The following is a 15,856-nucleotide window of genomic DNA, read 5'->3' on the forward strand; positions in this document are numbered from 1 at the left end:
CTACACTTTACAATAGGAAAGGGCATTGAAACTACTTGCTTTGCATGTCTGCCTACACTTTACATAGCTGCCAACCCTCACGAATTTGACGTGAATTTCACGATTTTTTCATGGATTCACGCCGCAAGCCACAATTTCACGAATTCTCCAATTCTCAATTATTTTAAATCTTTAATAAAATAACCGATTTCCTGCTAAGCGCTTGTCGTGATATTCACAGTTGCCGAAATGGTCCGGTACTGCTGGTCGCGATATTAGTATATCTACAGCCAATTAGTACAGTTGGCCCGGTAGCAAGCATTTTAGCCTATTTTAATCTGTATTTATATGAGTAGTTTTACAAATGCTTTTAAGAGAAACTGGGGCCTAACCGGAATTTTTCTCTGCGCATGCGTCACCAACACTGATTTGAGTTACTGTTCAGCATCGCATGTAAGATCTTGAAAATGTCTACACCACCAAGGAAAAAGAAATGTATTGCTCAAAAAGTGAAGAAGTTTAATTAGGAATATATCAAAAATTGGTGGCGCATTCTGCCATTAAACATTGATATTCATCATGCTTTTTGCACTCAGTGTGCCATCGCAGAGACGATGTGAGGAAGCACATCGGTTGCAAAAAACACGTAGAAGTTGGGAAAATTAAGAATTCGCAGATTTCAGCTCTGGAATATTTTAAGCCATCGGCGGAAGACCTGCAAGCTACCAACGCTGAAGCATTATTTGTGAGTTTTCTTGTCGAACACAATCTATCTTTATCAGTTGGAGACCATGCTAAACATTTGTTCCGACAAATGTTCCCGGACTCGAAAATCACTTCCAAATTTTCTTGTTGAAGAACCAAAAGTGATGCAGCTCCTGTGCATTACTCACAGCAACAGTGACAGCGGAAGAGTATTTTCTCTAGTGAGGAAAAATAAGACAGACTTTAGGGCCTCCTTAGCTGCAGAAAATTTGTCAGCAATTTTAGTCACCAACATCAACCAGCAGGCAAGAAGTCTGAACTGTTTAGAAAACAAATTTACGATCAAGCGGTTGAGGAAGTTCAAGTCTGCCACAGTATCATGTCTTGATAAATAAATATTTCTGCATATATGTAGTGTTTTAGTTTTATATTGCGATCTTGATATAGTGTAGTATTGACAGTCACATTGGATGGAGTTATTATCATGGTATTTTTGGTTTCGTATTTTTCACTAATTCATGTCCAAATTCATGACCTTTTATCCTTATTTTCATTAATTGTGAGCCTGGAAGGTTGGCGGCTATGAGTTTATAGTAGGAAAGGGCATTGAAACTACATGCTTTCCATGTCTGCCTACACGTTACAATAAGAAAGGGCATTAAACTACTTACTTTCCATGTCTGCCTACACTTTACAATAGGAAAGGGCATTGAAACTACTTACTTTCCATGTCTGCCTACACTTTACAATAAGAAAGGGCATTGAAACTACTTACTTTCCATGTCTGTCTACACTTTACAATAGGAAAGGGCATTGAAACTACTTACTTTCCATGTCTGTCTACACTTTACAATAAGAAAGGGCATTAAACTACTTACTTTCCATGTCTGTCTACACTTTACAATAAGAAAGGGCATTGAAACTACTTACTTTCCATGTCTGTCTACACTTTACAATAAGAAAGGGCATTAAACTACTTACTTTCCATGTCTGCCTACACTTTACAATAAGAAAGGGCATTGAAACTACTTACTTTCCGTGTCTGTCTACACTTTACAATAGGAAAGGGCATTGAAACTACTTACTTTCCATGTCTGTCTACACTTTACAATAAGAAAGGGCATTGAAACTACTTTCCATGTCTGCCTACACTTTACAGTAGGAAAGGGCATTGAAACTACTTACTTTCCATGTCTGCCTACACTTTACAATAAGAAAGGGCATTGAAACTACTTACTTTCCATGTCTGTCTACACTTTACAATAGGAAAGGGCATTGAAACTACTTACTTTCCATGTCTGTCTACACTTTACAATAGGAAAGGGCATTGAAACTACTTACTTTCCATGTCTGCCTACACTTTACAGTAAGAAAGGGCATTAAACTACTTGCTTTCCATGTCTGCCTACACTTTACAATAGGAAAGGGCATTGAAACTACTTACTTTCCATGTCTGCCTACACTTTACAGTAAGAAAGGGCATTAAACTACTTGCTTTCCATGTCTGCCTACACTTTACAATAGGAAAGGGCATTGAAACTACTTACTTTCCATGTCTGTCTACACTTTACAATAAGAAAGGGCATTGAAACTACTTACTTTCCATGTCTGTCTACACTTTACAATAGGAAAGGGCATTAAACTACTTACTTTCCATGTCTGTCTACACTTTACAATAGGAAAGGGCATTAAACTACTTACTTTCCATGTCTGCCTACACTTTACAATAAGAAAGGGCATTGAAACTACTTACTTTCCATGTCTGCCTACACTTTACAGTAGGAAAGGGCATTGAAACTACTTACTTTCCATGTCTGTCTACACTTTACAGTAGGAAAGGGCATTGAAACTACTTACTTTCCATGTCTGTCTACACTTTACAATAGGAAAGGGCATTGAAACTACTTACTTTCCATGTCTGCCTACACTTTACAGTAGGAAAGGGCATTGAAACTACTTACTTTCCATGTCTGTCTACACCTTACAATAGGAAAGGGCATTGAAACTACTTACTTTCCATGTCTGCCTACACTTTACAATAGGAAAGGGCATTGAAACTACTTACTTTCCATGTCTGTCTACACTTTACAATAGGAAAGGGCATTGAAAAATTGAAACTACTTACTTTCCATGTCTGCCTACACTTTACAGTAGGAAAGGGCATTGAAACTACTTACTTTCCATGTCTGCCTACACTTTACAATAGGAAAGGGCATTGAAACTACTTACTTTCCATGTCTGTCTACACTTTACAGTAGGAAAGGGCATTGAAACTACTTACTTTCCATGTCTGTCTACACTTTACAATAGGAAAGGGCATTGAAACTACTTACTTTCCATGTCTGTCTACACTTTACAATAAGAAAGGGCATTGAAACTACTTACTTTCCATGTCTGCCTACACTTTACAATAGGAAAGGGCATTGAAACTACTTACTTTCCATGTCTGTCTACACTTTACAATAAGAAAGGGCATTGAAACTACTTACTTTCCATGTCTGTCTACACTTTACAATAAGAAAGGGCATTGAAACTACTTACTTTCCATGTCTGTCTACACTTTACAATAGGAAAGGGCATTGAAACTACTTACTTTCCATGTCTGTCTACACTTTACAATAAGAAAGGGCATTGAAACTACTTACTTTCCATGTCTGTCTACACTTTACAATAAGAAAGGGCATTGAAACTACTTACTTTCCATGTCTGCCTACACTTTACAGTAGGAAAGGGCATTGAAACTACTTACTTTCCATGTCTGCCTACACTTTACAATAAGAAAGGGCATTGAAACTACTTACTTTCCATGTCTGCCTACACTTTACAATAGGAAAGGGCATTGAAACTACTTACTTTCCATGTCTGCCTACACTTTACAGTAGGAAAGGGCATTGAAACTACTTACTTTCCATGTCTGCCTACACTTTACAGTAGGAAAGGACATTGAAACTACTTACTTTCCATGTCTGCCTACACTTTACAATAGGAAAGGGCATTGAAACTACTTACTTTCCATGTCTGCCTACACTTTACAATAGGAAAGGGCATTGAAACTACTTACTTTCCATGTCTGCCTACACTTTACAATAGGAAAGGGCATTGAAACTACTTACTTTCCATGTCTGTCTACACTTTACAATAGGAAAGGGCATTGAAACTACTTACTTTCCATGTCTGCCTACACTTTACAATAGGAAAGGGCATTAAACTACTTACTTTCCATGTCTGCCTACACTTTACAATAGGAAAGGGCATTGAAACTACTTACTTTCCATGTCTGCCTACACTTTACAATAGGAAAGGGCATTGAAACTACTTACTTTCCATGTCTGCCTACACTTTACAATAAGAAAGGGCATTGAAACTACTTACTTTCCATGTCTGCCTACACTTTACAATAGGAAAGGGCATTGAAACTACTTACTTTCCATGTCTGCCTTCACTTTACAATAGGAAAGGGCATTGAAACTACTTGCTTTCCATGTCTGCCTACACTTTACAATAGGAAAGGGCATTAAACTACTTACTTTCCATTTCTGCCTACACTTTACAATAGGAAAGGGCATTAAACTACTTACTTTCCATTTCTGCCTACACTTTACAATAGGAAAGGGCATTAAACTACTTGCTTTCCATGTCTGCCTACACTTTACAATAGGAAAGGGCATTAAACTACTTACTTTCCATTTCTACCTACACTTTACAATAGGAAAGGGCATTAAACTACTTACTTTCCATGTCTGCCTACACTTTACAATAGGAAAGGGCATTAAACTACTTACTTTCCATGTCTGCCTACACTTTACAATAAGAAAGGGCATTGAAACTACTTACTTTCCATGTCTGTCTACACTTTACAATAGGAAAGGGCATTAAACTACTTACTTTCCATGTCTGCCTACACTTTACAATAGGAAAGGGCATTAAACTACTTACTTTCCATGTCTGTCTACACTTTACAATAAGAAAGGGCATTGAAACTACTTACTTTCCATGTCTGCCTACACTTTACAATAGGAAAGGGCATTAAACTACTTGCTTTCCATGTCTGCCTACACTTTACAATAGGAAAGGGCATTAAACTACTTACTTTCCATTTCTGCCTACACTTTACAATAGGAAAGGGCATTAAACTACTTACTTTCCATGTCTGCCTACACTTTACAATAGGATAGGGCATTAAACTACTTACTTTCCATGTCTGCCTAAAACCTTTATAGCTCAGTTTTAAATGTCAGTCAGATTTCATTATTATAATCTTTTCGGTCATTACCATGGTAGGTGAGAGAAAAAATTTCATCAGATTTGCTTGTTAACTTAGTCATTTATTGTCTCATTATTATAATCATTATAATTTCTTGCATGTTGGTTATTAGTACTTTTAAACCAGTTCAGTATATGACCTGATTTTGTTAGTATTGCCATTAACAAGCCCTTTAGTTATACTTTGTTGCTCAACAGTTTGGGAGTTACTGCAATTTTTTTAACTTTTCTGAACTATTACATTGGTGTTAGCATCCCACTCACATGTAGTTTATGCAGGCACTTGACTGAGTCTTACATGTATATATCTTTCTTTGCTCTCAGTGACTACAGATAACAGATACATGGACAGGATTAAGTGTAGTGATAGCAGTTATTTCTGGATGGAAGAGGATATTCACCCCACTTGCATTTACTGTATGGGGTGCAATTCAGGATGTAAATATGACATTTATATGCAAAGATGGAAAGATGTATATACAACCACATATGCCAAGCATCGTTCTTGAGTAAGTGAAACGGTGTAGATTGAGTAGAAACTCACATGCCATTTGTATCACTTCCACTGCTAATTCTGTAGATAGCTGAGTCATGGAAACCAGATGTTCATTGATCTCATGGCACAGTGTAAATGAAATAAGGAGGCCCAACTAGACCAGAAATGAATCTTCCCAGAACTGGCTATTTTGATCTATCATGGACAGTCAGTACCAGACTTCATCCCAGGACATAACCATCCCTGAACTGGCCAGATACACTGATCATCAGCAAAGGCAGGACTGGCTACAGTGATCTTACTGATCAGCTTCACACTGTAACTGGCCCTGTACAAGCTCAATTCTACAAGCATAGCTGTGCCAGACAGCTTTGACTTCTGGGGCCAGGAATAGTGATCACCACTCCAGTTTTACAAGTCACAACTTCTTGATTAAGATCGTACCCAGGCATCTGCCAATAGAAATACCAGCCCTGGCTTTTTCCCCAGAGTCATAGCCTTCCAAGAAATCATTCCCATGCCTACTGGCACCAGATCCATTATGCCTTCACGTAGCTACAGTGAGTGGGTTCATCACCAAAAATAGCTCCATCAGCAGTGGTTCAGTCCTGAATTCCCACTGCACTTCAATGCAACACTGTATGACAGTGACCCAGTCCCAGATGTCTGGTACTAGACTAGAATAATGGAGGATGATGAAATGAAAGTCTAGAGATAACTGAATCCCAGTAAGGGTGGACTTCCAGTTTTGATCAACTCCTCACTTTGGATTCCTCACGGACACATTTGTCACACTCAAAGTAGGAGGCGGCTGACAAAACCTAGTACTGATCCCAGAATAGTATAGTGGACATGAATTGGATAATTCTATTACTGGTCAGTGACCTGTCACAAGTCAGCACCAGCTATGACAGTACTCCAGTCCCAGATGCCACATACTGGCCTCAGACCATAGGTGATACACATAGTGAATCTGGAGATACCTGTGTCCCAACAAAGATATACTCCCAGGCCCTTTTCGCAGTTCCATGCAGATGTTTTCAGTTGCTTAGGCATTACACCCTTCACTCATGGGGGAGCCCTCCTGTTGTTTCAGTCTTCTCCTTGTGAAGGGCAGTGTCCTTGAGTGCCAGCATCATTTCCAGCTATATCTAGAGAATTCTTGACCATCCAAAATTGATCAGTGAGGTTTTCTTGCTTCTGTCTATTTTTGCCCTCTGAGCCATCTTTGATCCTTCATCTTTCCACATCTGTTGACCTTAGTCAAGAAAGGCAACCACCACCATCTGCTTATTCATTCCTTTGAAAGGTCCATAAAGATGCAATTGTCAGCCTTTGAAAGATCCATAAAGATGCAATTGTCAACCTTTGAAAGGCCCATAAAGATGCAATTACCAACCTTTGAAAGGCCCATAAAGTTGCAATTGTCAACCTTTGAAAGGCCCATAAAGATGCAGTTGTCAACCTTTGAAAGGCCCATAAAGATGCAATTGTCAACCTTTGAAAGGACCATAAAGATGCAATTGTCAGCCTTTGAAAGACCTATAAAGATGCAATTGTCAACTTTTGAAAGGCCCATAAAGATGCAATTGTCAACCTTTTAAAGGCCCATAAAGATGCAATTGTCAACCTTTTAAAGGCCCATAAAGGTGCAATTGTCAACCTCTGAAAGGCCCATAAAGATGCAATTGTCAGCCTTTGAAAGGCCCATAAAGATGCAATTGTCAACCTTTGAAAGACCCATAAAGATGCAATTGTCAACCTTTGAAAGACCCATAAAGATGCAATTGTCAACCTTTGAAAGGCCCATAAAGATGCAATTGTCAACCTTTGAAAGGCCCATAAAGGTGCAATTATCAACCTTTGAAAGGCCCATAAAGATGCAATTGTTAACTTTTTAAAGGCCCATAAAGATGCAATTGTCAACCTTTGAAAGGCCCATAAAGGTGCAATTGTCAGCCTTTTGAAAGGACCATAAAGATGCGATTGTCAACCTTTGAAAGGACCATAAAGATGCAATTGTCAATCTTTGAAAGGACCATAAAGATGCAATTGTCAACCTTTGAAAGGCCCATAAAGATGCAGTTGTAAACCTTTCTTTCTTTTTGCACCAGTTACTCATGTCTATTTTTCACCTGGCAAGTCCCAGCTATAAACATAGACATTACGGGCATAGACCGGCTACATATTTCTCAATGCTCAGGGACTGATAATGATATGCAGCAACTATTTAAAAATATTGGGGCAATAGTATCCATGGTTAATTTAGTTTACTTGGTTATTTCTTATCAATCTGAACATATGTATTTAAGGATCTAAAATTTATTTACAAAGAATAAACACTCAAAACTTCATCATAGTTGTAATTCTTTTATATGTGGAACAAAGTTTTGTTTTGTTATATAGAGCTTAACAGTTACTAGAGTTGCTATATTAAAGTGAACAAAAGATATCATATATGTGTATTGTGCATTATTTAAAGAAATTTCTTATATTTATTGCCATTATTCACAAAATATTTTATATGTATATTTTGAATTTTTTGGCTTTTATTGAGAAACTATATACTAACCCAATATGGCTTTCTCCAGAAACACTTTAAAATTTAATGAGTGAAAATGAAGAAACCCATGACCTGAAGAAACAGTCCTGACAAATCTGGCGGTGAATTCAGGCTGATAGGATGGTGGGACTTTAACTTGCAACCTTTGGGATCCATGCAGAGTGCCTTAACCACTGTACCATTGTAGCACCCTTGGGTATGGATCTCCATGGTTTCCAAATTGTGACTTCAGGGACATGGCCCTATGGGGCTAAGGATAGATTTAGGAATCCCTGAAGAATGCCCAGATTAATCGACTTGTAACACCAAATAAGTGTATATACTTGAACGGTAAGGCTATGAACAGATTCTAAGTTGTGTATTAGGCACCAAGTCTCCAGGGGCTGGGAGAGACCCATGGGATAATGAAGGTTATATAAATGACACATTCTTTTTATGCCCAAAAATTTATCTTATATAGATTGGCCAGGAAAGTAGATAAATCACACAAACATTAATAGACTATGTAGCAGCTGTGTGTTCCAAGCTTTTCTTTCCCTCTACAGTTTCAATACATGTTTGAATTTGCATTCATGAGCTGGCATATATCAGCCATGTAGGTGAGCAATATCAAGTCCACTTGGGCCTCTTATTTGGGTGTTTTCATACTATTCCAGTTTTAAATTACCCTGTTCAAGATAGAGTTATTACAGTTGAATTGTGAGGGAATCTGGACTACTGCCATGTTTGTCTTGTTCAGATAGATATATTAACTAACTTTATTTCATGGCACATAGGCATTTTAAAGAATATTTAGCATGGAGGCTATGGGAGTGAATAGCTTGCCCAGTGATGCACAAGACAAAAGTTTTTCCAAATGGGTTTTGACATGATTCCAGCTTGTATCCCACTGATTGTGATGCAGCGCTCAAACCACTGGTTACAACATCACTAACCCACATATTGATTTGTCTCTAAAAGGAAGTGAATACCTGAATGTGATGTGTCTACATACTGTTAGTGCTATTTGTAATTGTTTTTAGGCAGCAGAACAGTTATTACCCTGGATACTGAGGACCAGGTCTGACATTGACAACATCCTGTACAGACTGGATCTGGAGAAAAGTGCAGTGCAGAGATTCCATCCTTCGGATAAGGAGAAAGACATTGCTAGCACTATTGCAGGTGAGAGGTTGTCAGCATGGACCAGAAAATACCACCAATTAATCACTCCATTTGTGAGATGAGACATCACCTCCCTTGTCAAGAATTAAACTTTTTTTTAAAAAATGTTGTGTTTTACATAGTATTTTGTACATTTAAAAAATGTGTCTTTGTCTACTAAGAACAAAAAAGCAGGGAAGTTGTACACCATGACATATTTGTATGCTGATCACAGGGGTAAATTACCATTCCAGGTTTAACTTTAGCATCTCATGTTTTATTTATAAAGGCCCAATTTCTTTTCCTACAGTAGTTTTGGATTTCTTTTCATGGGTGAAAAGACATGTCACTAATGAACTTCAAGATCTGAAACTGTTTGTACTTGCAATAGTGGAAGCAGCTGGTTTTTAAATTAATTTTGTTTCTTTTTTCACGATTCAGAAGTGTGGGTGTTAGGAAGCTAGGTAGCCTTATCACGCCAAAATCCCCAAGAGACTTCTTAAGTTAAAATATCAAAAAGCCAACAACTTAAAAATGATCTAGTTTGGCTAAATGTTTGATTGCTTTGAAAGAGGTTAATTTCTACACTAGTTTAATTAATGGGACATCAACAGCTGGCTGTTTAAAACAGGTGATTCCTTAAAGGATGTAACTTTTAAGTCATCTTTATTTGGATGTTTTAAAATATTTTAGAGCTTTGTGAGGCAGTAGCTGAGCATGACAGGAAGCAGATGAGTGAGCTACTTCCTGTATTACAACAGAAGATCAACAAGACTGGGAAAGCTTTGACAGATTGTATCAAGGTCAAGGATGATGTGTTGGCATGGTAATGTATTTTGAATGCTATTACTGGCTGAATCCTATCCATAAGAGATAGTTTTCTTAAACTGTGCTTGCTCTAACACCTGTACATACATATATATATATATATATATATATATATATATATATATATATATATATATATATATATATATATATATATATATATATATATATATATATATATATATATTGCCACAGATAGAACAGTTTGTATTAACTATAATAGCAATATGATAACAGTAAATCCCAAAGAGGCACAGCTGTTCTTGTAACTTTCACAAATTGGGCAAAAGGTTACTTCCAGTCATTCTTGACAGAGAATACTTTATTAACATTTCCCTTACAAGTATTAAATTCCATATGAGCATAGCGCTTGCACTATTTCGTTTCTTCATCTCACAAGTTCAACATTTACTTGTGTTCAAGTGGAAATAGGCAAGTTTAAGTCTGACATAATGTCCAATAATGTTAGTTCAAATGAATTAGTATAAAAATGCACAATAAATAACTGTCTAAAAGGTGAAAACCTTTCATCTTCATTTTTATATGTATATCTTCTTATTTCTTAGGTGGGAGCAGCCAGCACAGAGTTGTGCCCCTTGGGTAACAGTAGATGGACACACTCTGCAGCACTGGATAGATAAATGGACAGTTATGGTCACTAAACTTAGACAGATGTTGGTAAAATAGGTGTATTCCCACCCTGACTTGCTTATCCAAGGGAACATTGGGTTGTAAAACTTTCAGACCAGTGGTTGAATTTGATTCAGACAACCATGGCAACTGTTAAGTTTTCCAAACAAATGACAAGACTTTAGTGCTTTGGTACCATAAATAGACCAAGAACCCTTCAAGATAGAAAGATTGGATATTACATGGCAGTAAGGTGCTTTAAGACTTCTATTGCAGTTTTCGAATCTTGGGTTCTATTTAGTTGTATATCAGTATATACTTATTGTGTATAAATCAGAATCCCAGATGGTAACATTTAAGGTTAAGCAGTATTGTGGCATCAGTTATTTTACAAAGCCTTGTTTTTAATGTTAACAGTGTTTTATTTGAATTCCTTATGCAATGAATTTGTGCAAGATCATATCCATTCCACCCATGAACTTATATCCACTCCACCCATGAGCAGTCAGTAGCAATCATGCTTATTGTTGAGGTGCCAAATTTAATGGCTTGATTCATACTTTTGGACTCGCATGTCTGGTTATCACTTTCTGATCCTGAACTACAGATTTACATGGCAGTTTCTTGCTATAACATTAATTGCGGATAGACTTTAAAACATTTACTTCCTTTAGTTCAAAATATTGAACTTTAAATAACAATTCTCCAAAAGGGTCTTAAAATGATGCAATTAAAAAAAAATGCTTTACTCTTCGCAACTACAAATACTTTGAATATTATTGCACAGATCATAAAATAATTTGCTATACTGATTGCTCTATCACTGATCACAGAAATTGTAAAGTGTGGAAGGATTTGAAATCCAATTGAAACACAGCCCTTGAGGAAGACCCACAAAATGGTATTAACGTATTAAGAAAAGCAGAGGAACATGTCATGAAATACATTAAAACAAAACAATAATGTCAATAGATTAGATACTCAAATAAGTGAACTTGTTTCCATCATCAAGAATGCATTGGAACAAGTCAGCAACTTTGCTCCTGTTGTAGAAACAAAAACAGAGAAGAAGGGTAGACTAATCTACAATCTTCATCAACTGGATGTGAATCAGCAGTGTCAAACTCTACTGACCACTGTCCAGAGCTTCTGCCAGTTGCCAGCATTCTCAAACTGGGAAATGAGACTAAAGTTTTCCTCACAATATCTCAAATTAAGTCACAAGGAACCAACTACAGAGAGCAAATAGGGAAGTACAGGCATGTGATTCCCAGGGAGGTCACTCTGACCTTCCATGACAGTCTAAAACTTATAATCTCTCCAGCTGGAGAACAGCTTGCAACCAGTAAAACCAAGGACAGTGTTGACGAGCTCTCATTGGATGGAATTTTCAGAAAATGAACGTTTTCTTGTCATAAATTGTTCTGAAAAAAGATTAGAATCCTTGTACACAGGTTTAGTTTGGTTGTGTGATGGTTCCATATTGATTTGCAGCTGTCAGCATGGCAGGTGATGTCTGTACAGTGCCAAACATAAACTCATCATTGACTGGGCATTGCTATCAGATGCATGGGATGTATTTTTGCAGAGATGGGGAGATCGCATTTAGTTTACCCAAGGAGAATAAGATCTACTCCCTGACCTGCACTGTCCCATCACACCAACACAAAACGTCACCTTAGATGAGGACAAGCTGGTCATTTCTGGATTCAAAGATACTGGTTATGAGAACTACTACTGTATTTTCCGGCCTATAAGTCAATGCTTTTTGACATTAAAGTCAGAGCTTCATCTTATTCTCTGAATCAGCTTATATATGGAGTATATCAACGAAATTGCATCGACTTATATATGCATTATAGTACCCGGTATGTCATTAAAATTACTCTGTAATCAGCATAATCAAAAACGGGTCACATAATTGTACCAATTCTTGTTCAGTTATTGGCAATAAATTGTTATAAACTAATAGGACTGCTTTTATTTTTTATAAGTTTTGTCATTATTTTATATGCATTTCGCTTTTATTTTCTGATTTCTCAAGCATGAAATAAAAGAAAACAATTAGCGGTAAACAATTCACAGGCTGCATAGCACACTTGTGGTCTATACTCTATAGTGTACTGTACTAATTGGTTTTTCCTCAAAAAGATCATCTTGTTTTTAACCATACCTCATTCTTCCTGGTCACATTTAGTCACAGGTTCATTGATATTTGATTTTCCAGTATATTGTTTGACACATGTGAGCTATTACTCGGACAGCTTTATAATTTATATAATTGATACTACAAAGGAATGTAATCCATATTAACTCAAGCGTTCTATGAATATTAATAAAATACCATAGATTAAGCGCATGCTTACTATATATTAATGATAATGTCATATCTTCACTAAGAATTTCCTTAATGTAGCTTAAAATTCAGATAAATAGATAGACTACTCATAGATAATCAGTGATCCGTTTTAGTTTTGCAGTTCAGTTTAAAGCAAATTGTAATGTCAACACATCACTTATATTCATTCTTAACCAGCGGTCATTTCGGTGTCTCGCTTTGATTATACTGGTAGTTGATAAATTGGACTTTGGTTTCCAACAACAATCAAGGCCAGTTACCGCAATTGTTTAAACTCTGATGTTGGCTTTGGCTACCAGTACTAGGCACCGTATTGCTGGTACCCCTTTATTCTTTATCATTAATCTGCATTAGTTACATTGGTTTTCAATATCAGGTGGATTAAGAACCACAAGAAATGATGTCCATTCTCTTCTCTGGCTGTAAATGATGAAGTTAGCCATGCACATTGTTTTCATTGCTATAGTACTGGCATGTTCTGATCAGTTAGGCATGTTCTGATCAATCTTTCAGTCATAATCATTCATATAAATAACCCCGTACAAATCATGCAACTTATCTCACAGCGTCTCTGCATGTCGTGGAATGAATGCTGTTGAAGTCAGACTCAAGGCCAAGGAATCGCAACTGAATTAGGAATTGAACAATTCATTGGCAGTACATCCTGGTATTTGAGGTTCATGCAAATAAGGGACCTTAGTATAAGACAATGCACTTCTATGGCACAGAAACTACCTGTGGACTTCCTGGAAAAATTAAACAATTTCTGTAAGAACATGATTAAGACTGACAATTTGGAAATGACTAACGTGATCAACATGGATGAAGTGCCATTAACAAGTAACATTCCAATGAACAGAAAAGTTGAGCATAAAGGAACTGACGGTGTTACTATTAGGACAAGTCATGAGAAGTCGAGCTTCACTGCTGTAGTTCTGGCATGTTCTGCTGATGGCGAGCAGTTGACGCCAGTGTTGATTTTTAAAAAAAAAATTTGATTGAAGTAAATCCTAAAGGATGTATGGACAGTAACATGATGCAGAAGTGGTTAGATAGATGTTTTGCACATCGAGTTGGTGTATTTTTCCTCACTAAGAAGTCTATCATCATCATGGATTCTGTCGTGCCTACATCAGTGCTGAGACAAAGATTGAAACCAAGAAGACAACATTAGGCGTCATCCCAGATGGTATGACAAAGATATTGCAACCATTAGACGTTTCCATTAATCTCTGTTTCCAAGCTTAGCTTAGAAAGTTGTGGGAAATTTGGATGATGGCAGGCGAACACAGCTTCACAAACATGGGACGTTTGCAGTGGGCTACATGTTCCCAGGTTACACATTGGGTTAAAGATGCATGGGACAGGATGCCTGCATCAGCTGTTGTGAATGGGTTGTGAATTGGTTTGTTAAAGCAGTAATTGTCAGTGTGATAGAGAAACCAGATGATGATGAGGAGATGGAGACCAACAATAATGAGAACGTTTTCAATGATCTGAGCCCTGAGATAGCCACCATTTTTCATTCTGATACGGAGGACGAAGAATTTGAGGGATTCTCTTGTTTGAGTTGCTTAGGTGAACTCTTAACCATTATTTTCTTGATTAGAGCATGGAACAGTTCTAGTACAGATAATACAATAAATTACAAGATGGATGGACTTTAATTATAATTGACATGTTAAATAATATGTATTATACGACTGTTCATTTGTGTAAATTTGATACAGCTATTCATAGATATAGTAAAATATTATGAAAAGTGTTATATTTATTTTTCTTTTGTGACTTTTATGTTTTTCTGTCTCATAATTTTCTTTGCAGTTTTGATTTCCCTATAGATAGCCTCATTTTCCTGTTGTTGGCCTCACTGATTTGATCTCATCTGTTGAATCTTGCTGTCAGACTGGTTTCAGCTGAAATAAGCAAGCTAAAGCTGTAGACCTTTAATTAACATGTACATAGCACTGCACAGCCATGTGGCTCTTTTGGTAATGGATATCATAATTAAAACAAGCATGATCTGTTTATTGAGCTGTATCAAGTGATAATGGAATATAACAGTGCCGTTGTACAGGAGTAAGATCACAATCGTCAGATAACTGAACAATGCAGATTTCAATTGTCCTGAACACATTCTCTCTCTCTCTCTCTCCCTCTCTCTCTCTCTCTCTCTCTCTCTCTCTCTCTATATATATATATAAAAACTGGAAAAGCATGTTAGCATCGGTAATGCATTTTCAATATTACTAGTATTATATAATAGCGTATTTTGATATTATTAATATGCATGAAACTGGAAGTTACTATAATGTAAAAAAATTGAAGCCAAGGTATTGACCTGGCCTCGTCTTATAGTCCGATTCGACTTATATATGGATGAAATATATGGATGTAGGATGGAAAATTAACAAAATTAGCAAATTTGACTTGTACTCTGCATCAACCTATATGCTTCTTCGGTAACCTATCTTCACAGTGGAAGGAAGAGTATTACCATGAGATTGTCCTAAAGATGGACCTGTATAGCCATGCATTTATCTCATGTCATTGCATGAACACTGTGTACTGCTTTGGATTCGATGGACATTTAAAATGTTGTCCACAGGAGTGATAATCGAACACTGATATAGGGTTTCTTGTGTTCTTTGTTTAGGATATTTTTAGAAGTTAATCCACGAAATTAAATAACTACAGATATGCAAACTTTGACAAAACAAAACAACACCTGAAAGATATGGTAATATTGCAAGCAATATGACTTCACATAACTTTTACTTTATTTTACAGCGTAAGTTGAATTTACGATTTTAGGTTGTTTGGCGGATTTGAAGTTGTTCCATTTTACTGGAATCCTACCAGATCTAGTCAGTAAACAGTTCTCGTTATT

At 36.8% G+C, this 15,856-nt stretch overlaps 1 protein-coding gene across 1 annotated transcript in view; it reads left to right on the top strand.

Annotated features, from left to right (window-relative positions):
* Positions 1 to 14,731, top strand: part of LOC149794611 (uncharacterized) — a 90,174-nt gene extending 75,443 nt beyond the window's left edge. The window contains exons 16-18 of the mRNA XM_089968896.1: positions 9,029 to 9,170; positions 9,843 to 9,975; positions 10,544 to 14,731. Coding sequence (XP_089825022.1) covers positions 9,029 to 9,170; positions 9,843 to 9,975; positions 10,544 to 10,664 — 396 coding nt within the window. The 3' untranslated portion in view covers positions 10,665 to 14,731. The remainder of the gene's footprint in view (positions 1 to 9,028; positions 9,171 to 9,842; positions 9,976 to 10,543) is intronic.
* The last annotated feature ends 1,125 nt before the right edge of the window (positions 14,732 to 15,856 follow it).

The sequence above is a fragment of the Sinohyriopsis cumingii genome, chromosome 8 (genome assembly GCF_028554795.1).
Source record: "Sinohyriopsis cumingii isolate HCF-2022 chromosome 8, ASM2855479v2, whole genome shotgun sequence".
NCBI classification, from domain to species: domain Eukaryota; kingdom Metazoa; phylum Mollusca; class Bivalvia; order Unionida; family Unionidae; genus Sinohyriopsis; species Sinohyriopsis cumingii.